The sequence below is a fragment of the Anolis sagrei genome, chromosome 5 (assembly GCF_037176765.1).
Source record: "Anolis sagrei isolate rAnoSag1 chromosome 5, rAnoSag1.mat, whole genome shotgun sequence".
NCBI classification, from domain to species: domain Eukaryota; kingdom Metazoa; phylum Chordata; class Lepidosauria; order Squamata; family Dactyloidae; genus Anolis; species Anolis sagrei.
The window spans coordinates 88,671,239-88,695,510 of NC_090025.1; the positions used below are offsets into that span (position 1 = coordinate 88,671,239).

The 24,272-nt window shown below is 43.4% G+C and overlaps 1 protein-coding gene across 5 annotated transcripts in view; it reads right to left on the reverse strand.

Annotated features, from left to right (window-relative positions):
* The window catches only part of HGF (hepatocyte growth factor), a 106,063-nt gene extending 93,996 nt beyond the window's left edge, over positions 1-12,067 (reverse strand). For all 5 annotated transcript variants that reach the window (XR_010910021.1, XM_060778300.2, XM_060778298.2 and 2 more), the window contains exon 1: positions 11,795-12,067. Coding sequence is in view for 4 of the 5 variants with exons in the window: in XM_060778300.2 (XP_060634283.2) it covers positions 11,795-11,864 (70 nt within the window). In the remaining variant the exon portion in view is untranslated. The remainder of the gene's footprint in view (positions 1-11,794) is intronic.
* Positions 12,068-24,272: the final 12,205 nt, after the last annotated feature.

Genomic DNA, 24,272 nt, shown 5'->3' on the forward strand with positions numbered 1-24,272 from the left:
TGCCCTTGAAAACGGCCCAGAAGCTCCAGCTAGTCCAGCGCGCGGCAGCCATGTTGTTAACAGGAGCAGGGCGTAGGGAGCACACAACGCCCCTGCTGTCCCAGCTCCACTGGCTGCCGATTTGCTACCGGGCCCAATTTAAGGTGCTGGTACTATCCTACAAAGCCCTAAACGGTTCCGGCCCAAAATACCTTGCAGACCGCATCTCGGCCTACGAGCCCACGAGGACCTTGAGATCATCCGGGGAGGCCCTTCTCTCGATCCCGTCTGCCTCACAGGCACGCCTGGCGGGGACGAGAGAGCGGGCCTTCTCGGTGGTGGCCCCCCGGCTGTGGAACGCCCTCCCTGCTGAAGTTAGACAGGCGCCCTCCCTTATGGCCTTTCGTAAGAGCCTGAAAACATGGCTCTTCGAGTTGGCCTTTAACTGAGTGCTATATCTTGGCAATGATGACCGGAATGGACCACGACTATGAGACTGACTATGACCCATGATATGACGAAGCGGATTTTTAGTATAAGTATATGTCAAGTAGTAGTAGCATGTTATGTATTGTTCTGATTACTGTAAATTGTCTTTTCTATGTTGTTGTTCACCGCCACGAGTCGCCCCCTGGGCTGAGAGTGGCGGTAAATAAGTGCAAGTAATAAATAAATAAATAATAAATTGTGTGTCATCTACGTAGAGATGGCACCCAACTCCAAAACTCCGGATGACCTCTCCCAGCGGTTTCATGTAGATGTTAAAAAGCATGGGAGACAGAATGGAATCTTGCGGTCAAAGGCCAGGGGTCCGAGCAGGCGCCTCCCAGTTTCACCATCTGACCAGAAGGATGTCTGTCATGTCTGAATCTAGATGAGTTGTTCCCAAGGAGTTTCCCCATCTAAATTCTGCTTATATTCTAGCCCTGTCAGTCCTGCATTCCCAAGGCTAGCTTGAACTGGCCGCCTTGTACATACTATAAGCATTACCACCACCACAATGTTGTTAGCCGTGTCCATGACGGCAATGCTTGAGGTTAGACCACATCTGGAATATTGTGTCCAATTCTGGGCACCACAATTGAAAAGAGATGTTGACAAGCTGGAATGTGTCCAGAGAAGGGTGACTAAAATGATCAAGGGTCTGAAGAACAAGCCCTATGAGGACTGGCTTAAAGACCTGGGCATGTTTAGCCTGCAGAAGAGAAGACTGACAGGAGACATGATAGTAATGAATAAATATGTGAGAGGAAGTCATAGGGAGGAGGAAGCAAGCTTGCTTTCTGCTGCCCTGTAGATTAGAAAGCGAAGCAATGCCTTCTAACTACAGGAAAGTAGATTCCACCTGAACATTAGGAAGAACTTCCTGACTGTGAGAGCTGTTCAGCAGTGGAACTCTCTTCCCTGAAGTGTGGTGGAGACTCCTTCTAACAGAGGCTGGATGGACATCTGTTGGGAGTGCTTTGAATGCGATTTTCCCGCTTCTTGGCAGGGGTTGGACTGGATGGCCCACGAGGCCTCTTCCAACTCTATGATTCGATCATTCTAGTCTCCCAAAATGACCAATACAAGGCATTCTTGCACTAAGGATCTTTGGTGGTAGATATGATATCTGAAAAAGAGTGCCTGTTTATTGGTTTGAGCTTTGGACCACAACCCTGAAGACCAGGGTTCAAATCCCTAATCAGCCATGGAAACCTGCTGGGTGTCCTTGGGTGAATCACATACTCTTAGCCCCATAAAACCCAATGAAAGTGTTACTTTAGGGTCAGCATAGGTCAGTGTGTGTGTGTGTGTGTGTGTGTATGTGTGCATGTGTGCGTGTGTGTGTGTGTATGAGAGAGAGAGAGAGTTCTATCTTTTTTTAAAAAAATCTTTACTAATGTCTAATACTATGAAGTGAGATTTATACAAGGAACTTTCTGGCTGTATGAAGCATGCTGATTCTATTCTGATAAGGACAGAGACAGCACAACTTGTACCCTGGAGTACAAACACTTAATTGTTCTTACCATTTTGTTTGTTGTAAAATGTAGTGTGTTTTTGAATGGCATAAAATACATTATTTCCTACCTTGCAAAATCTGTCAATTTCCAAGCTTGACACAATGCTGCGTTCATTCACTAACTATAGTTAGTAAAAAAAATATGGCCACTTCATACATTTTGATTTAAGACTTGCTTGTTTTGATGAACTAAACTTAAGTTTAAATTTCATAGCGTGCCTGATGTTAAGTAACACAGGAAACTGCAATCAATTAAATACTGAGTAAGTTTCTGATTAAGAGAAAAATGTGAATTAGACAGTTCAGAGTAAGTGAAGTTCATTCCTCTAACACTAATTTTTAATGTTATATCTGAAGAGTAGTATGTGTGTATGTGTGTGTTGTTTTATACTCTTTGCTCCCAAAATACACAATACTATTTGAATTTGGCCTCACACATGTCAATCCACAAGAATCAGAGATGCTTTATACTGTAACAGAGAATGCATGTTTCTGCCCCAGCTTTGGGCTGCTGCAGAGTGAGATAAGCTTAGTCCACTAAGAGGCTTTCCTTTCTTTGATTTCAGTCCATGATTTTCCAGTTTTTACGCAACAACCTAATCTTGAGCCCTTTAGCTCTGTTTTCCCCATGCTGTGCTGTTTGCAGAAATAGCATTAAATAGGAAAACCCATCTCAAAGTGAATTAAATGGTATTTGCTTTCCAAGGGGGATGGAAGGACACAAGCAGTTATTGGCACTGCACAACAAATAACACTGTATTCCAAAAGGAACGCTGCAAAACGACCATATTAAACTTCATAAAGTTGATCAGGGTGGGCTAATGAAATGTATGCCAATGCAGAACAACAACCCTTGATAGAGAGTCCATCTAATTCATTTTTAATGTACTCTTTCAGTGGATGTTGGAACATGGTGGTCGCTGGGAGATTAGTCCTAATATACCACCACCAAGCTCCATGATATTCATGAATGATGTTCAAATTTTCCTCCTCCATAACCTCTTGGACTCTCTCTTACACACACAAAGGATGTTCCACATTGTTATTTGTTACTAAGGTGTTTAATTAATTCACTAGATTTTTTAATGCTCTAGGGCAGGGGTTCCCAAACTAAGGCCCAGGGGTCAGATACGGCTCTCCAAGGTCATTTACCCGGCCCTCGCTCAGGGTCAACAAAAGTCTGAAACTACTTGAAAGCACACAACAACAACAACAACAACAACAACAACATCTCATCAGTCAAAAGCAGACCCACACTTCCCATTGAAATACAACAACAACAACAACAACAACATCTCATCAGCCAAAAGCAGACCCACACTTCCCATTGAAATACTAATAAGTTTATATTTGTTAAGATTATTCTTCATTTTAATTATTGCATAGTTTTTGCGTGTTTTTTGCACTACAAATAAGATATGTGCAGTGTGCATAGGAATTCATTTTTTTTCTTCAAATTATAATCCGGCCCTCCAACAGCTTGAGAGACTGTGACCTGGCCCTCTGTTTAAATAGTTTGAGGACCCCTGCTCTAGGGAATTTGTGACAACACAAGATCTGAATTGTTGGCTACTGCTCATGTTGTATTAAAGAAGAGCACTTTGCCTAGCCTATATTTCAAACCTCTTTGGATATTTCTATGTTCTCACTAAAATAACCCACAGATAGTGGTTGGGCATGATCACTACAAACTGAGGGCAATTGTTTTTCTCCCTGGAGAATCTTGGAAACTATAATTTACAAAGAATCACCCATAGATAACTCTTACAAATGCAATAAACATAATTCACTATATTATTTTTGGAAACCCTGGTAAAGTAAGTTGGTTTAAACTAATTGGAGTGTAGTCCTGTCTATCCTTTTTCTACAGTACTACTGAGTCACTGATTTCAGTATAGGTGTATATATCTTGAAGTATATATCCATACCCTCCCCCCCCCCAAAAAAAATATATCCATGGGGATAATTTCAAGACCCCACTCAGACTTCTTTGAATATCTGAAACTGTAACGGCACGAGGGGTGCCACCTATGTGTAGAACTGTTAGTTGCAAGATTTAAACTGTTGTATCATGCTTAATCCTGCCTTTTTACCCTGCTTATGTATAGTTGGATGGATTGGTTACTTATAGCTGTCAATCAGTACTGTTTGGCTCCACCTCTTCCTGCAGGAGAGGAGTGCTTCCTTTCTTTTCATTCTGCCATCAGAGTTTCTACCAGATGGACGTGAGTAAGAGACTTGACTCTAAAAAACCCTGATTTAATTACCTCTCAGCATCAGTTCTGAGGTTTTTTACCCTTGAGATTTGTGCTTCATATTCACACCAACCTGAACAACGTTGGAAGTCTCAAGTGTCTTCAAACCGGTTCTTTTGGCACCAGAGGAAGATCCTGAGTCTTCAAACATAGGCCATCTGAACTGGGGTTGTGGTTTGCTCCGGCATTCACAGCCATTGAGGAAAGAGGAAACTTGGAAAAGCTACTCAGCTTCAAACACCTTGGACCCAGGGCTAACTGAGACTGTAACATATATTTTCCTTCACCCTTCTGAAGTTTCCAGCTCGTTGCTTTAAAGAAATAACTCGTTGTGATCAATAAAACTTATTTTGAGTTATTTACAGTGTTTTGGATTTTTGAGAGTTCCAGTTTCCTATAGGAGGGCAAGAAGCAATCCCCTGGGGAAAGATGCCATGTCCATCCCTCCTTCATTAAGAATTATAGCCCCCAGGCGCGACGGCACAGAAACTGTGGATAATAGCAAACACTAGATTTTGACTTATCTTGTGCATGAAGTATACCATAGAATTGCACCTAGATAGCCCCACAAACACTTCCAAGAGAGGATATTTTCAGAGTGTAGGTAATTGAATCCATGGATAAGAGGGTCATACTGCATCTCCTGTAAATTTGCCCTTTGCCTTCTGTCCTGATCCTTGCTTGCAACTATTTGAAGTGACTCTAAGAACAAAAACATCATCATATTCCATGCAAATAGCCCATATACTCCTGGTAGTCATCTAATATTATTTGAACACCAACAATGTCTGCAACAGATTCACATGCATACTCCTGTTCAGCTCTTTAGCCCACTGGGTGGCCTTGACTCAATTATTCTCTCAACTTAATCTAACTTGCAGGGTTAAGATAAGGATATCGTGTTAATCCACCCTGAGCTATTAGGAGAGAAAGCTGACCAACTGATTTTACCGCTAAAGTGTTGTTACAGTTCACCAGATTAGGCGAGCATTATTACAATAGGGAAGTGTTTTTAATTAGGGCAAATTTCAAGGGAAAGAGACCTTAGCAATAGACATCAAAATGAGACTAGCTGAGGTTTTTAAAAATATGAAATCTGCATATATAAGATCCAGATATTCTTGTCTAATGTGCAAGTGGGAAAAATCAGTATGCTTTTATTTTCCAGTTATGTACATTCTCTTCCTGTTCTCTCAAGGTGATGCAACAACAAAACTCAGGTGCTCATTTCTATTTTATTTGTCCAGCAAAGATCTTATTCTTGGCTGCAATAAACAAAATCCAGCTTCCAAAGTACAACATTTTCTATGATTGGGCCAATCCACTCTCAGCAGTGTAATCTGGAGATGAGAAATAATAAAGCTCTTTTATTCCGATTTTGGCATTGCCCATCTTCTCCATAGGGTCTATTTTTATCCATGTTGGGTTTTTTTTTCATGTCAGGAGCGACTTGAGAAACTGCAAGTCACTTCTGGTGTGAGAGAACTAGCTGTCTGCAAGGACATTGCCCAGGGAACACCTGGATGTTTTGATGTTATTATTAATAATAATAATAATAATAATAATAATAACATCATAGAATCATAGAATCAAAGAGTTGGAAGAGACCTCATGGGCCATCCAGTCCAACCCCCTGCCAAGAAGCAGGAATATTGCATTCAAATCACCCCTGACAGATGGCCATCCAGCCTCTGTTTAAAAGCTTCCAGAGAAGGAGCCTCCACCACACTCCGGGGCAGAGAGTTCCACTGCTGAACGGCTCTCACAGTCAGGAAGTTCTTCCTCATGTTCAGATGGAATCTCCTCTCTTGTAGTTTGAAGCCATTGTTCTGCGTCCTAGTCTCCAGGGAAGCAGAAAACAGGCTTCCTCCCTCCTCCCTGTGGCCTCCTCTCACATATTTATACATGGCTATTATATCCCCTCTCAGCCTTCTCTTCTTCAGGCTAAACATGCCCAGCTCCTTAAGCCGCTCCTCATAGGGCTTGTTCTCCAGACCTTTTATCATTTTAGTCGCTCTCCTCTGGACACATTCCAGCTTGTCAATATCTCTCTTGAACTGTGGTGCCCAGAACTGGACACAATATTCCAGATGTGGTCTAACCAAAACAGAATAGAGGGGTAGCATTACTTCCCTAGATCTAGACACTATGCTCCTATTGATGCAGGCCAAAATCCTATTGGCTTTTTTTGCCGCCACATCACATTGTTGGCTCATGTTTAACTTGTTGTCCACGAGGACTCCAAGATCTTTTTCACACGTACTGCTCTCGAGCCAGGCACCCCCCATTCTGTATCTTTGCATTTCGTTTTTCCTGCCAAAGTGGAGTATCTTGCATTTGTCACTGTTGAACTTCATTTTGTTAGTTTTGGCCCATCTCTCTAATCTGTCAAGATCGTTTTGAATCCTGCTCCTGTCCTCTGGAGCATTGGCTATCCCTCCCAATTTGGTGTCGTCTGCAAACTTGATGATCCTGTCTTCTAACCCTTCATCTAAGTCATTAATTATTAATGTGTTTTATATTAAACTTAATATAATCATTATTATTAACATGTTATTATTTTTAGAGCAATGTGTTTTTATGACTGTATGTGGCATTGAATGTTTGCCTTTTGCTTTGGAAGGCATCCTGAATCCCTTCAAGGAGAGAGAGCGGGTTAGAAATAAGGTATTATTATTATTATTAATCAATAATAATAATAATAATAATACACTTTATTTGTACCCTGCCAACCATCTCCCCGATGGGGACTCGGAGCGGCTTACAAACAACAATTACATAAAATGATCACTCTGACCAAAAGGCCATGAGTTCAACGCCAGCCCAGGTTGGAGTGGGTTTCCAACCAATTGTGTAGCCTGTTGTCAACCTTTGCAACCCGAAAGACAGTTGTCAAGTAGGAAAATTAGGTACCACCTTAAAGTATGGGGAGGATAATTAACTAATTTATGAGGCCATAAAAAAGACGCCAGCAAAGCACTCCAGCAAAAAAGCATGCGGGGAATGTGGAAGTACTTCATCAGTGTCGCAGATGGACGATGAAAGCGACAGCTCCCCTGGCGGCCAGAAAAAGTTAAATAGCCTCTGTGTATGTCTGTATATGTTGTATGTCAAAATTGGCATTGAATGTTTGCCATATATGTGTACACTGTAATCCGCCCTGAGTCCGCTGCGGGGTGAGAAGGGCGGAATATAAATGCTGTAAATAAATAAATAAAAACGCAAATAATAAACAATAACAACATAATTACATAAAACAAATGAAAACATAGCAATATAAAATTACAATAAGCACAATCACAATGACAATGGGCAAGCTACATGTAATGGATAAAAGAAAGGCTGATTAAAAGCAGATTAAAAACTCAGGTGAGATAAAACAGAAACAGATTATTTGTGGAGGAGAGCTCATTATAGTGGAGGTCGAGGAACCAAGCTTTCCCACAATGACAAAAAAAGTTGCGGCTGAACACTAGTGTGAAGATGTAAATCTATTCATCAAATCTGCAGCAGAAGAGCCAGGTTTTAAGGTTCTTTTTAAAGGTTTCTAGGGTAGAGGCTTTCCTAATCTCTCCAGGTAGTATTTATATTTGTTTATTTGTCGTGTCAGAGCAACCAGTCCATTATATTACATTTCTAACAGAACAAAGCAAGCAAACAGAAAAATACAAAACTTGTGAGTTTGGTAGTTGGTTAAATGTCCTTTGACCAGTATCTGGCCACTTGGAGTGCCTCCGGTGTTGCTGCAAGAAGGTCCTCCATTGTGCATGTGGCAGGGCTCAGGGTGCATTGCAGCAGGTGGTCAGTGGTTTGCTCTTCTCCACACTCACATGTCAAGGATTCCACTTTGTAGCCCCATTTCTGAAGGTTGGCTCTGCATCTCATGGTGCCAGAGCGCAGTCTGTTCAGCGCCTTCCAAGTTGCCCAGTCTTCTGTGTGCCCAGGAGGGAGTTTCTCATTTGGTATCAGCCATTGGTTGAGGTTCTGGGTTTGAGCCTGCCACTTTTGGACTCTCGCTTGCTGAGGTGTTCCAGCGAGTGTCTCTGTAGATCTTAGAAAACTATGTCTAGATTTAAGTCGTTGACGTGCTGGCTGATACCCAAACAGGGGATGAGCTGGAGATGTCTCCAGGTAGTGAGTTCCAGAGTCAGGGAGCCACAGAGGAGAAAGCTCTCTCCCTTGTACTAACCAGGTGAGTGAGTACCAATTTAGTTGCTAAAATTTGCACCAATCTACATCTGAAACTTTTTCAAAATGACAATTAAACTAATACTTTTTGTAAGAAAAAACATGCAATGACAAGGTGAGGGGGATCATATCCTTAAAAACAGTGTTCAATCTGAGTAGCAACAGGAATAGAAAGTTTTATGCAAGAGTCAAAAGTGTGGAATGAAGATAGAAAGGAATTCAATACATCCACAACAGAAAATCATACCATGATTGTATGGACAGTCATTTAAAAAAATGGAAATGGAACTTGGTACCAGACGAACTACAGAACTATCTACTGTGCACAGCTGTACAAATAACTTCTTGCAGAAAATCAGCACTGTTCCCACCACCCTATCATACACATCCACCTGGATTTTGCCTTTGTGCCCTTGCCAAAGTCACAACTGGGTTATTTATATATCCATCTTGCTCCACCTGCCATCCACAGGCAATCTCGCCCTCGCACATTTTGCTCATTTTCTCCCTGAACTAACTCTAAATTAGAGAAGGAAACATGCTTTGGAAAAGACAAACACAAGCCCACAAATAAACAAATAGGGAACAGAAACTGAATCCTTCATTGGTCTCTGAGAAGGGACCCAGCACTTTTTTTTTTGTTACAAAAAAGAAAAGAAAAAGTCAGCCCAGCAATTTCCCAATTGCGGATTCTTTTCTTGTTCTTTCTCCCTCCCTGCCACAGCCTCTGGACTTTTGATTGGCTCAGAGATGAAATGTTCATTAACCAGCTCCAGAAATAGGCAGTTTACAGGACCAGGACCAGGCGAGGACGTGCTCGCTTGCTCCAAAGCTGGAAGGTAGGTCTGGTGAGGTTAGGATGCTCCTTGTCATCTGGCGGCCACGCTTTCCATGGCATCCCTCCGACTGCAAAAGAGCTGACAGATGTTTCCTCTTGTACCGAGGAACAAGTTCTCTCGCCTGCCTCCTTTTTCCAAACTGCCAGAATACCCAGTTAGGACGGATACTGCCTTTATAGGTCTCTTGGCTCTGGGAGAAAATGGAAAACACACTCTTCACCCCCCACTCCCCTGTTGTGATTTATGCAAACCCAGTGACCATTAGAATCATAGAATCATAGAGTTGGAAGAGACCTCATGGGCCATCCAGTCCAAACCCCTGCCAAGAAGCAGGAAAATTGCATTCAAAGCACCTCCGACAGATGGTCATCCACTCTCTGCTTAAAAGCTTCCAAAGAAGGAGCCTCCACCACGCTCAGGGGCAGAGAGTTCCACTGCTGAACAGCTCTCACAGTCAGGAAGTTCTTCCTAATGTTCAGATGGAATCTCCCTTCTTGTAGCTTGAAGCCAATTTTCAGTGGAGACCCCCTTTTCCCATGATATTCAGGAGTGAATTTCCCTTTCAAGCAGGCATGTAGCCGGGGGGGGGGGGGGGGCTTGAGGGGCTTCAGCCCCCCCCCCAAAAAATTTTTTATGGTGGTTCGCGAAAAGGCCTTACTGGTGCATTATTTAAACTGTTATGTTTATTCATATCATGATCTGATCACCATACTCAATATATCCCATATGCATGGGGGTATTGGGGTAACGATACAAAAGGTTTGCTAGAGTAGACCCTCTTTCACTCAGACTCAGCCCCCCCCCCCCCCGAATCAAAATCCTATGGGCCTGTAGTCCACCTACAATCAAAGAGCATTCTGAATACCACCAATGATGGAATTGAACCAATCTTAGCACACAGAATTCCCATGACCAACAGAAAAGACTGGAAGGACATTGGTGGGAATTGACCTTGAGTTTTGGAATTGTAGTTCACCTACATACAGAGAGCACTGTGGACTCAAACAATGATGGATCTGGACCAAACTTGGCACGGATACTCAATATGCCCAAATGTGAACATTGGTGGATTTTGGGGGAAATAGACCTTCACATTTAGAAGTGGTTGTTGCTGGGGTTTATAGTTCACCTACAATCAAAGAACATTCTGAACCCAACTAATGATAGAATTGGGCTAAATTTCCCACACAGAACCCCCAAGACCAACAGAAAATACTGTGTTTTCTGATGGTCTTTGCTGACCCCTCTGACAACCCCCTCGCAACCCCTCCAGGGGTCCCGACCCCCAGATTGAGAAACGCTGTTCTAGAGGCATTCTCTCCTGATGTTTCACCTGCATCTATGGCAAGCATCCTCAGAGATAGTGAGGTCTGTTGGAACTAGGAAAATGGGTTTATATATCTGTGGAATGACCAGAGTGGGGCAAAGAACTCTTGTCTGTTGGAGCTAGGTGTGAATGTTTCAACTGACCACCTTGATTAGCTTTTGATGGCCTGGCAGTGCCTGGGGCAATCTTTTGTTGAGAGGTAATTAGATGTCCCTGGTTGTTTTCCCTATTGTCCCTGAAAGTTTATTATTTTTATTATTATTATTTCGAATGTTTTTGTTTTTTGCTCTGCCAACCCACCCAGCCCCCCCCCCCTTTCTTGCTTGGATAGAGTCACTGATTTGGCAGTCACTGATATCTTGAGCCAAGAAAGAAGATTGGAGAGATGGGCCAAAACTAACAAAATGAAGTTCAACAGTGACAGATGCAAGATACTCCACTTTGGCAGGAAAAACAAAACGCAAAGATACAGAATGGGGGACAATGCCTGGCTTGAGAGCAGTACGTGTGAAAAAGATCGTGGAGTCCTTGTGGACAACAAGTTAAACATGAGCCAACAATGTGATGTGGCGGCAAAAAAAAACCCAATAGGATTTTGGCCTGCATCAATAGGAGCATAGTGTCTAGATCTAGGGAAGTCATGCTACCCCTCTATTCTGTTTTGGTTAGACCACATCTGGAATATTGTGTCCAATTCTGAGCACCACAATTCAAGAGAGATATTGACAAGCTGGAATGTGTCCAGAGGAGAGCGACTAAAATGAGCGTCTAACCAAAACAGAATAGAGGGGTAGCATGACTTCCCTAGATCTAGACACTATGCTCCTATTGATGTAGGCCAAAATCCCATTGGCTTTTTTTGCCACCACATCACATTGTTGGCTCATGTTTAACTTGTTGTCCAAGAGGACTCCAATGGGCGGTGAGGGGAGGGGGAAGAAGTCGTTTACAACCTGCTCCAAACTTCACCCTTTCATCGCTGGGCATTTTCCACGCGTTCAAAAGAAAAGCCACCGTCGATGAATAACCAACACCAACAAGACCATCACATTGAAATGCTGAACCCTTTCCTTGCATCCTTTCCAAACACGCAGGCGCATCCCCACGTTACCTGGCTCCTTCCCAGGGGCAGAATACCATCCCCAAGAGCCATAAGAAGAAGAACAACAACCCATCCCCAAACCCAACGCGATGCACTAACCTGCGAAAGGGATGGTGATGAGGGAGTGAAGGAAAACGAGCCCAAGTGGAAACAGCTGGATGGGCCACATGAGGACTTGGTTGATATTCAATTAGGATAGTTTCCAAAAAAGCAGTATCCAAGGTGGTCAAAGGAAGAGATGCCACAGAGGAGGCAAGAGCGCGCCGAGCTGCCTTTTATTGCCGTGAGCCAAGTTTGGTCGTGTGTTTAACTGGAAAGCGCTGGGTCCCAACTCCCTCTTACGGTAAGAAAGTGGTTTAACAACAGCAACACTCCCCCCCCCCCCCGCAGCCCGCCCCCCGAGAGAGCGGGGAGGTCGGGCTCAGCCTCCTCTCTGGCTCTCCCCGCCTTTCCTCCTCCCCTGCCGAAGGAGAGAGGGAAGGGAGGGGAAGAAGGCCAAGCCAAAGGGCGCAAGAGCCACCGCTTTCCAAGGGGGAGGCGGTGACAGGCGTCCAGGGCGCAGAAGGGACCGTCGCCTCCCTCCGCTTGGAGCATCCGCAGCCACGAAGCTCCCAAAGCCAGGCACAGACGCACAAAACTCACAGGAAAGCGGGGGCATTTCCCCAAGGAAGTTGGGAAGAGTTGGGCTGCTCCTTTGACTCAAGATGGATGGATGGTCAGATAGATTAGAGCAGGGGTCTTCCAACTTTTAAAGCAGAGAGTCCTCAAACTATTGGAGGCGGGTGCAGGGGACAGGCTATAGTTTGTGCCCTGGAGCTGGAATGTCCCTTCCTCCTCATTCTCAATGTATCAAATAGGGGACTGGCACAACCTGGGGATCACAACCAGACACAGTGAAGACATCTGCCCTTGCGCTATGCTACTCTGCTGCTGAGTATGCATGCCCAGTGGTGACACTAAAACAGTGGATGTGGCTCTTAATGAGACATGCCGCATTATCACGGGGTGCCTGCGCCCTACACCACTGGAGAAATTACACTGCTTAGCCGGTATTGCACCACTTGACATCCGCCGGGAAGTAGCAGCCAATAGTGAAAGGACCAAGGCAGAGACATCTCCAGCTCATCCTCTGTTTGGGTATCAGCCAGCACGTCAACAACTTAAATTTAGAAATAGTTTTCTGAGATCTACAGAGACACTCACTGGAACACCTCAGCAAGCGAGAGTCCAAAAGTGGCAGGCTCAAACCCAGAACCTCAACCAATGGCTCAGGCATGTAGCCGGGGGGGGGGGGGGGCTTGAGGGGCTTCAGCCCCCCCCCCCCCCCCGAAATTCTCATGGTGGTTTGCGAAAAGGCCTTATTGGTGCATTATTTAAACTGTTATGTTTATTCATATCATGATCTGATCACCATACTCAATATATCCCATATGCATGGGGGTATTGGGGTAATGATACTAAAGGTTTGCTAGGCTACACCCTCTTTCACTCAGACTCAGCCCCCCGCCCCCGAAACTCAGCCCCCCCAAACGCCCCCCCTGAAAAAAATTCAGCCCCCCCCCCCCTCCAGAAATGAAATCCTGGCTACGGGCCTGGTGTCATCAGCAACCATACCATTGTGTTACAATTCTAACAGAACAAAACAAACACAGAGATTAAAAAGAAAAAGAAAAAAACACAGAGATTTTGCAAACTTGGTAGTTGGTTAATGTCCTTTGACCAGTATCTGGCCACTTGGAGTGCTTCTGGTGTTGCTGCAAGAAGATCCTCCATGGTGCATGTGGCAGGGCTCAGGTTGCATTGCAGCAGGTGGTCAGTGGTTTGCTCTTCTCCGCACTCGCATGTCGAGGATTCCACTTTGTAGCCCCATTTCTGAAGATTGGCTCTGCATCTCGTGGTGCCAGAGCGCAGTCTGTTCAGCACCTTCCAAGTCGCCCAGTCTTCTGTGTGCCCAGCGGGGAGTCTCTCATCTGGTATCACTGTCATGCGTTAACATGAGTAGTATGCAGATTGACTCTAGCCCAGGTAACTTTGTGTGTGATGACTTGGCTCATAAAAGAAAAACACACGAGACTTCGGCTTAAAGTAGAAAAGAAAAATATTGTAGTATTGGCAGCATACAAAACGAAATAGTAGGATTTTATTTTGCAGCATGTTTCCACAAAAGTAACATGAAACAATATCTTCTGAGAGATATCACTACTCAGCTAAGATAAGCAGGAATCCTTGTCCTCTTCTCATGGCTGTGTCTTCACAGGACATCTGCAGCATAGTCCCTGGCTTACACAAAGCAGAACGGCACAGAGGCATAGATGCACAATAGCATAAATGCACAATGGCAAAGAACTAAACACACAGTAGCTATCTTTATACACATGAAAATAACACTCTCAATTAACTCTTCAATTAACTGAAACAGCTGTAGCACAAACAGCCTTGAACCTTACAGCAACTTAAAGTTATAGCACAAACAACATTGATCCTTACAACAACTTAGATAAAGTACGTTGCAACCTCTTAGTAGCAACATTCACCCATGGATTGAGGTGCTGGGTTTGGGCCTGCCACTTTTGGACTCTCGCTTGCTGGGGTGTTCCAGCGAGTGTCTCTGTAGATCTTAGAAAAGTATTTCTTGATTTAAGTCGTTGACGTGCTGGCTGATATCCAAACAGGGGATGAGTTGGAGATGTCACTGCCTTGGTCCTTTCACTATTGGTTGCTACTTCCCAGCAGATGTCAGGTGGTGCAATACCGGCTAAGCAGTGTCATTTCTCCAGTGGTTTAGGGCGCAGACACCCCGTGATAAAGTGGCATGTCTCATTAAGAGCCACATCTACTGTTTTAGCATGGTGAGATGTGTTCCACACTGGGCATGCATACCCAGCAGCAGAGTAGCAAAGCACAAGGGCAGATGTCTTCACTGTGTCTGGTTGTGATCCCCAAGTTGTGCCAGTCAGCTTTCGTATGATATTGTTTCTAGCACCCACTTTTTGCTTGATGTTCAGGCAGTGCTTCTTGTAGGTAAGGGCACGGTACAGAGTGACTCCCAGGTATTTGGGTGTGCTGCAATGCTCCAGTGGGATTCCTTCCCAGGTAATAATCCTCAGAGCTCGGGATGCTTGTCTGTTCTTGAGATGAAAAGCACATGTCTGTGTTTTAGATGGGTTGGGGATCAGCTGGTTTTCCCTGTAATAGGCAGAGCACCTAGAGCTTTGGAAAGCTTCTGTTCTACCCTCTCAAAGCTCCCTGCTTGAGCAGTAATGGCACGATTATCAGCATAGATGAAACTTTCTGTCCCTTCTGGCAATGGCTTATCCCCATGCTAAGTCTATGAGACGCAAAAAATTAAGAGTCCCTCCCTGCAATAACTATCTCAAGCAAATATTGACAATTTTATTACACTGTCATTACTTGCAACAGTAGCCGATGTAGCAAAGCAACCATGTTAGGGGTGTGTGTGTTGAATGCAAGGAGGCCAGACTTGGTGGAGGTGGTTGACAGGTGCGGAGCTGCAGGCTATTGAAGGCTGCTCTGCCCCTGCTGTGCTCTTTGCTTCAGCGTGACCTAAGAGGCAGGTTTCAACTCCCCCCCCCGAAATTTTAACCCCCCCCCAAAATTTTCAAAACTCCCACCCCCCGAAATTTTCAAAACTCCCCCCTCCCGAAATTTTCAATGCCCCCCCCCCCCCTGAAATTTTCAACCCTCCCCGAAATTTTTTTCTGGCTACGGCCCTGGACAGAGGGGTCACCAAAGACCATCAGAAAACATAGTATTTTCTGTATTGTCGAAGGCTTTCATGGCCAGAATCACTGGGTTGTTGTAGGTTTTTTTCAGGCTATATGGCCATAGTCTAGAGCAGTGGTTCTCAACCTGGGGTCCCCAGATGTTTTTGGCCTACAATTCCCAGAAATCCTAACAGCTGGTAAACTGGCTGGGATTTCTGGGAGTTGTAGGCCAAAAACATCTGGGGACCCAAGGTTGAGAAGCACTGGTCTAGAGGCATTTTCTCCTGACGTTTCGCCTGCATCTATGGCAAGCATCCTCAGAGGTAGTGAGGTCTGTTGGAACTAGAAAATGGGTTTATATATCTGTGGAATGACCAGGGTGGGACAAAGGACTTTTGTCTGCTGGAGCTAGGTGTGAATGTTTCAAATGGTCACCTTGATTAGCATTTGATGGCCTGGCAGTGCCTGGGGGAATCTTTTGTTGAGAGGTGATTTGATGTGCCTGATTGTTTACTCTCTGTTGTTTTGCTGATGTAATTTTTGAGTTTTTAAATACTGGTAGCCAGGCCCGTAGCCAGGATTTTGTTTCGGGGGGAGCTGAGTTAGATTCGGGGTGGGGGGGCTGAGTCTGAGTGAAAGAGGGTCTACCCTAGCAAACCTTTTGTATCGTTACCCCAATACCCCCATGCATATGGGATATATTGAGCATGGTGATCAGATCATCATATGAAGAAACGTAACAGTTTAATAATGTACCAGGAAAGCCTTCTCGCGGACCACCATGAGAATTTCAGGGGGGGGGGGGCTGAAGCCCCCCTAACCCCCCCCCCCCCCCCGGCTACATGCCTGCTGGTAGCCAGATTTTGTTCATTTTCTTGGTTTCTTCCTTTCTTTTGAAATTGTCCACATGCTTGTGGATCTCAATGGCTTCTCTGTGTAGTCTGACATGGTGGTTGTGGAGTGGTCCAGCATTTCTGTGTTCTCAAATAATATGCTGTGTCTAGGTTGGTGCATCAAGTGCTCTGCTATGGCTGACTTCTCAGGTTGAAGTAGTGTGCAGTGCCTTTCATGTTCCTTGATTCGTGTTTGGGCAATGCTGCTTTTGGTGGTCCCGATGTAGACTTGTCCACAGCTGCATGATATACGGTAGACTCCTGCAGAAGCAAGAGGATCCTTCTTGTCCTTTGCTGAACGTAGCATTTGTTGGATTTTCTTGGTGGGTCTGTAGATAGTTTGTATGTTGTGTTTCCTCATCAGCTTCCCTATGCAGTCAGTGGTTCCCTTGATGTATGACAAGAACACTTTTCCTCTGGGCGGATCGTTGTCTTTACTCTTGTGGCTTGTTCTCGGTCTTGCAGCTCTTCTGATGTCTGAGGTGGAGTATCCATTGGCCTGTAGAGCCCAGTTGAGGTGGTTCAGTTCATCTTGGAGGAGGTGGGGTTCGCAGATTCTTTTAGCACGGTCTGCCAAACGGTGTGACCCAATTGTTGATCTGGTTTGCGGATGACTGGTTACAAAAAACCCACACGCACAGATAAATATCTACATAAAAACTCCAACCATCACCCAAGTCAAAAAAGAAGCACCATTCAAGCCTTGGCAGACCGTTCTGGGGGTAGTGCACTCTCTCAGTGAGCCATGAGTGCTCTGTAGCAAATGGCAATTCGGAAGTTCACTTCCCAGTGGGAAGCCGGGTCAGTCTATAAAAACTTTTTTAAAAAACATTGAAAATTCGCCAAAAATCCAAAGGATAAGTCAAAAGTTATGAAATTTGGTGAGCTAACAGTGGTCCATGTGTTCCACCACTGTAGAAAGTTTCATCATGATTGGTCTAAAAATGAGGGAGGGAGAATCCCCTGAAGTTTCCACAGTGTCAGTGCTGTTTTTTTCCTTACTGTACATGCATGTCTGCCATTAACAAAGCGATTCCGAAGTTTCCGAAGTTTCGGAAATTTTTGAATTTTTTTTTAAGTGGAAGTTACTTTAGAATTGAACCACCAGTGCCCCCTACATCTGAAACGAGTTTTGAACCTTTTTTTAAAAAATGAACCAAGCTTAATGCCTATTCAGCCTCTCCTATAAACATCCAGAGAAGGAGACTCCTCCACACTCTGAGGCAGCATATTCCACTGTCAAGTAGCTCTATAGTCATCAGAAGTTTTTCCTAATATTTAATTGGAATCCCTTTTCCTATAATTTGAATTCATTGCCCCATGACTTAGTCTCTGAAATAGCAGAAAACAAGCTTGCTAGCCTCCTCAGGGTTCCGTCCTGGGCCCGGTCCTGTTCAACATCTTTATTAACGACTTAGATGAAGGGCTAGAAGGCAGGATCATCAAGTTTGCAGACAACACCAAATTGGGAGGGATAGCCAATAGTCCAGAGAACAGGAGCAGAATTCAAAACGATCTTGACAGATTAGAGAGATGGGCCAAAACTAACAAAATGAAGTTCAACAGTGACAAATGCAAGATACTCCACTTTGGCAGAAAAAATGAAATGCAAAGATACAGAATGGGTGACACCTGGCTCGAGAGCAGTACGTGTGAAAAAGATCTTGGAGTCCTCGTGGACAACAAGTTAAACATGAGCCAACAATGTGATGTGGCGGCAAAAAAAGCCAATGGGATTTTGGCCTGCATCAATAGGAGCATAGTGTCTAGATCTAAGGAAGTAATGCTACCCCTCTATTCTGCTTTGGTTAGACCACATCTGGAATATTGTGTCCAATTCTGGGCACCACAATTCAAGAGAGATATTGACAAGCTGGAATGTGTCCAGAGGAGGGCGACTAAAATGATCAAGGGTCTGGAGAACAAGCCCTATGAGGAGCGGCTTAGGGAACTGGGCATGTTTAGCCTGAAGAAGAGAAAGCTGAGAGGAGATATGATAGCCATGTATAAATATGTGAGAGGAAGCCACAGGGAGGAGGGAGCAAGCTTGTTTTCTGCTTCCCTGGAGACTAGGACGCGGAACAATGGCTTCAAACTACAAGAGAAGAGATTCCATCTGAACATTAGGAAGAACTTCCTGACTGTGAGAGCCGTTCAGCAGTGGAACTCTCTGCCCCAGAGTGTAGTGGAGGCTCCTTCTTTGGAAGCTTTTAAGCAGAGGCTGGATGGCCATTTGTCAGGGGTGATTTGAATACAATATTCCTGCTTTTTGGCAGGGGGTTGGACTGGATGGCCCATGAGGTCTCTTCCAACTCTTTGATTCTATGATTCTATTATTCAATGTAACCTATTTTCAAAGATTGAAACATGGGTACAATATCCCTTCTCAACCTTCTGTTCTCCAAGCTAAACATGTCCAGCTCCCTAAGCTGCTCCTCGTAGGGCTTGACTTCCAAACCTTTGATCATTTTGTTTGCTCACATTTCAGCTTGTCAATATTCTTCTTGAATTGTGTTGTGATGCAGATCTAGCAATGAGCCTTGCCTTGCACTGCTCTGGATGTTAGAGGACTACGACTTCAAGCCAGCATAGCCTAGATTGAGGAATGCTGTGAAGTGCAATCCAACAACTTCTGGGAGCCCATATAATTCTGAAATACAATCAGGTTGTTGGACAGCTAAAAAAATAGCGATCAAATTCTCAAACTCTGGATAAGTCTTCCAAGTTTCCTTGAAGATGCTAGTTTGGTCGTGATGCCAATATGCAAAATTAAGAATATATAGTTTTAGCATCAAGTCAACTCCCCCACTCCAACCTGGTATCTTTTCCTTCCATAATTTCCCCTCTTCCTATCATTCCACCCCCTTTTCCCTTTGCTTTAACATCCATCATGATGAATAATTCTGGGAATATAAAAGTTCATTATTTTATCAGGCTGATAAAGGTACAGCATAGAAGTAGATTTTGAGCCCTCCATTTCAAGATTGCTTTCCCTATCTCTTGTTTGTTGAGATGAATTCAGAGGTCCTTTAAATAGTTCATTCATGTAAGGTTGGCTCCCATGTTTGCATATGGTGTTTGGAACTGTACATTTCTGTCCCTAGTTTTTGGAAAAACACTCATTTCCCTTCCACAGCACACACTGGAGCATGCAGTGTGCTGCTGAGTTCCATACATTTTCCCCCATTCTTCCAGAAAATGTGGTCCCACCACCCATGTCATATCGTCAGCTATGTGAACAGGGCTCAGGATATTCCTCTGACTCATGAGAACATCAAGAGCCACCCCTCCCAACCAACCATTCAGATGAGTGAATGAAAGGTTAGTTGGCAGAATTATATTTCAGCACTGAAAATGGGACAGCATTCATTATTTTGCCAGTTTGAGGATTTCAAGAACAAACTATATTGAAGGCATGGCTACAACCTTGAAAAGACAAAAGTCAAGTTGCAGCCAGAACAGAGTCTACAGCGTATTGTCGAAGGCTTTCATGGCTGGAATCACTAGGTTCTTGTGGGTTTTTTCGGGCTATAGAGCCATGTTCTAGAGGCATTTCTCCTGACGTTTCGCCTGCATCTATGGCAAGCATCTCACTACCTCTGAGGATGCTTGCCATAGATGCAGGCGAAACGTCAGGAGAAATGCCTCTAGAACATGGCTCTATAGCCCGAAAAAACCCACAAGAACCTAGAGTCTACAGCATTTCCCATTATCCAAGTCCTGAGCTTACAACCTCATCTAATAGTAGGAAAGCCCTACTTTCAGTATTTTGCTACTCCAGGTCCCTTTGGGGAGATGGAGGTGTGGTATAAAAATAAAGTTATTGTATTGTTGAAGGCTTTCATGGCCGGAATCACTGGGTTGTTGTAGGTTTTTTCAGGCTATATAGCCATGTTCTAGAAGCATTCTCTCCTGATGTTTCGCCTGCATCTATGCCTGCATATAGCCCAAAAAAACCTACAACAACTCAAAGTTATTATTATTATTATGTGCTTGTTAACTGTATCCCAATTGTTTCATTACAAAAAACTACCACTCACCACCTAGTTCTTCTCCAAAAGGCCAGTGGGTAGTTTTCACATTTGTCAAACATATCTCCTCCTCCTTAAAAGTGAGCAAAAATCTCTTTCTGGTCTTGAAAAATCGTTGTTAATTTTTTTAAAAATCAGTTTCATAGTTCAATTTTTAACCTTATTAAAAGGTAGGTTGCCATTCCTAGAAGCTTTAAATAAAGAAACTTCACCCTTTGATCCAATGTCCACTGAGGATAAGGGCTTGCTTTAGTTTGAATCCTACTTAGATACACTCTGTGAAATCTCTTTAGTATTTCTTTTGCATTGCTATCTCTCACTCACTTAGTATGAAGCAAACTCTTAGTATATAGTAAACACATACAAACCACAAGCCAAAAAGAAAAGAAAGTTAAATGGATGCAAGAGCCGTAATGAGAAAATTGGCTGACCCTAATAACATACTGTTTCTATTAGCCTAAAGCTGGTTGCTAGTCTCTGCTAATTTAAACCATTGAATGAATGGAAACTTGGGAAAATGACACATATCTTAGCTCCACTAATTCAATTGATTTACTTTTGTTGGAACTATTTCAGTATACTTAAATAAGTAACCCCCCCATGGTCCAACCACCTGACTGAAATATCATTCACTTACCCTACAATCACTAGAAGAATAGAACTCCTTGACACCATGCTGCTAATTCCCAGTAAAGTAAGTGGAAGGAAGAGGGTTATAAATGTGGCAGTAGAAGTATAATCCTGACTAAGTTGTGATTGTTTATACAACACAGTTACAGATTGGTAAATCTAAGTTTGGCACTATTGCCTCAATCATAACTGCCACACACACACACATATGTGTTCCAAACTTATTTTACTGAACTGCATGAAGAGATGGAGATCCGTTCTGCTGGCAACTGGAATGCAGATCAAAAACATATTCATCAGGCTAGGAGGTTACTGGATTAGGAGAGTTTGCTTAGTTAAGTATCCAGTACTTAGCCAAGTAAATTCTCCTGGCCCAACAGCCTCAAACTCATACAGGCTTCCAGCCAAGGTTCCCTATATGAAAAATGACACTTTAGTAGTGTCATTTTTAAGAAGTCCAACAGAGTGTAGTTAAAGGTAAAGCCCCATTTTGAAAGCCAAACTGCATATTATCTCATCAGAGATTGTGGTGTACAATGCACTCTACGTGGGGCTGCCCTTGAAAACGGCCTGGAAATTTCAGATGATCCAACAGGCGGCAGCCAGGTTGTTAACTGGGGCTCCTTACAGGGAGTGGTCTTCCCTCCTGTTCAAGGAGCTCCACTGGCTGCCATTCATCTACCGAACCCAATTCAAGGTGCAGGTTCTTACCTTCAAAGCCCTGAAGGGTTTGGGACCCACCTACCTGCGTGACCGTATCTCTGTGTATGAACTCACATGATCTCTTCGTTCATCTGGAGAGGCCCTGTTCTCGATCCCACCAGCATCGCAGGTGCGATAGGTGGGGACGAGAGAGAGGGCCTCTTCGGTGGTGGCCCCTCGACTCTGGAACTCATTCCCTAAGGACATCAGGCAGGCCCCTGCTCTGGCAGTCTTCAGGAGGAGCTTGAAGACATGGTTATTCCAGTGTGCCTTCCCGGAAAAATGATCCCATAGCACTTTGTCTCTCCAAAGCACTTTATACTTTTAGGTCTGCTCGTATGTCTTCCACAAACGCCACTATCACCTTTTCGTCCATGCCTCAGCACTATTCCAATTTTAATTTTTACATTTGGCCTTCCCACAGTTTTAATTGTATGTTGTCTTATTGATAATGTTGTATTTTTATTGTCTATGTTTTTATTTTAATTGCTTATACTGTTGTTATTGCTTGTATTGTTGTATTCAGGCTTGGCCTCATGTAAGCCGCACCAAGTCCCTTGGGGAGATGGTAGCGGGGTACAAATAAAGTATTATTATTATTATTATTATTATTATTATTATTATTCCACCTAAATCAGCAACCCACCTGTCATACCAGATATTGTGCTGAATTACCATGAATGTCAACAGTAATTATCTTGATATTAAGATGCCCAATGTGATAACATGAATGAAAGTGGGTCATATTTCACACTCGGGAGTCAAGAGGATTCAGACAAAAGGAGTCAGAGTGCAAGGAAACTAAGTTTTGACAATAGTGATCTCTTGGAGTTTTGATAGCTGGAAATCAGGCAATGGGAAACCTTATCTTTTGTGGAATTACAAAGAGTAAACTTCAATCCTAGATGCTATTAGACAGGAGACACTGACCTATACCTATGTATTGCCTATAAATCTCCCAGAAATCCCTGAAAGCCTTGTTGCTCACAACACTCCTATTTTGGTGATTCTTGATTTCTTGATCCCTGGACTGACTCAACTTACAACTCTGATTTACTAGTAACTGGCTTTGCTTATGTGAACTTCCCGGTTGTGAAGTCCATGTTCAACATCTACACAAATGACCAGCCACTGCCAGAAGGGACAGAGAGTTTCATCTATGCTGATGACTGTGCCATTACTGCTCAAGCAGGGAGCTTTGAGACTGTAGAACAGAAACCCAGCACCTCAACCAATGGCTGATAGCAAATGAGAGACTCCCTCCTGGGCACACAGAAGACTGGGCGACTTGGAAGGCATTGAACAGATTGCGCTTTGGCACCACGAGATGCAGAGCCAACCTTCAGAAATGGGGCTACAAAGTAGAATCCTCGACATGCGAGTGTGGAGAAAAGCAAACCACTGACTGCTGCAATGCAACCTGAGCCCTGCCACATGCACAATGGAGGACCTTCTTGCAGCAACACCGGAAGCACTCCAAGTGGCCAGATACTGGTCAAAGGACATTTAACCAGCTACCAAACTCACAAGTTTTTTATTTTTCTGTTTGTTTGCTCTGACACGACAAATAAATAAAAAAATAAGTTGTGAAGTCAAGATTTAGACCACAATTAAATGAGAGTCCAACCTGGCAAGTATTTGTGTTAAAAATCAAAGTTCCAGATGAAAGGACCCGCTCACCAGGGGTAAAATGACAAAATCAAGGTTTGCTTTTTGTATTTAAAAAAAAAATCAAACTTTGGATGGTTGAATCCATGGAAGCTGAATCTGTGGTTATGAAGAGCCAACTGATATGTGAAATAGTTGTTATTTTTTGTTTTCTAGCTCCAATCAGCCTTGCTGGGAAATGTGGGAGCAGGATTCCAACCCTTCTCCCATGCTTCTATATCTTCCATTAACCTGTGGCCATATAAAACTATATTTGCTTTTAATTCATAGCCACTGAGAGATCTGTATTTTCCATGAATTTGTAGTCACTGCTATACTGAAGCCTCCTACAATTTTTGTTTCCCTACAATTTTTGTATGGTAGTGAATCTTGTACAATCAGTCACTTTTCTGCATTGTTTCCTCTCACATTTCAAAGCATCAAAAGCATGTTCTCTTTGGGATTAAACCCAGGCTCAAATTAAGTCTTGCTCCTATGTCACCTCTAAGTACAACTCCATCTGTTGTTTGAACCCGAGTCTCGAAATAAATAGTAGATGACCTGCAATTAAGCTACAGTGTTTTTCTAAATGCAGTTTGATATGTGGTCCCATAGGAAGACATGGCGTAGAAAAATGGCTACAGTTTCTGGAAATAAGCTTATAATAACTAACAGAAGCAGACAAATGGCTAATGTGGTGAATGTTAAGTACCGACTTTCAGACAATGGACACCTTTTATAGAAGTGTATTTAGAACAAGTAAATAGAAAATGGAAATTTATTTAAAAATCTGTATTTTAATAGACTAGTAAATCATGTTATGTTTAAAATAATTATATTAATGGGAATAATATTAGATTCATTCAATTTCTAGACAAAATACAAGAATACTAACTAAAACCACAGATGACCGCAAATTCTAGACAACTAAACAGACAATGCAGAAGAA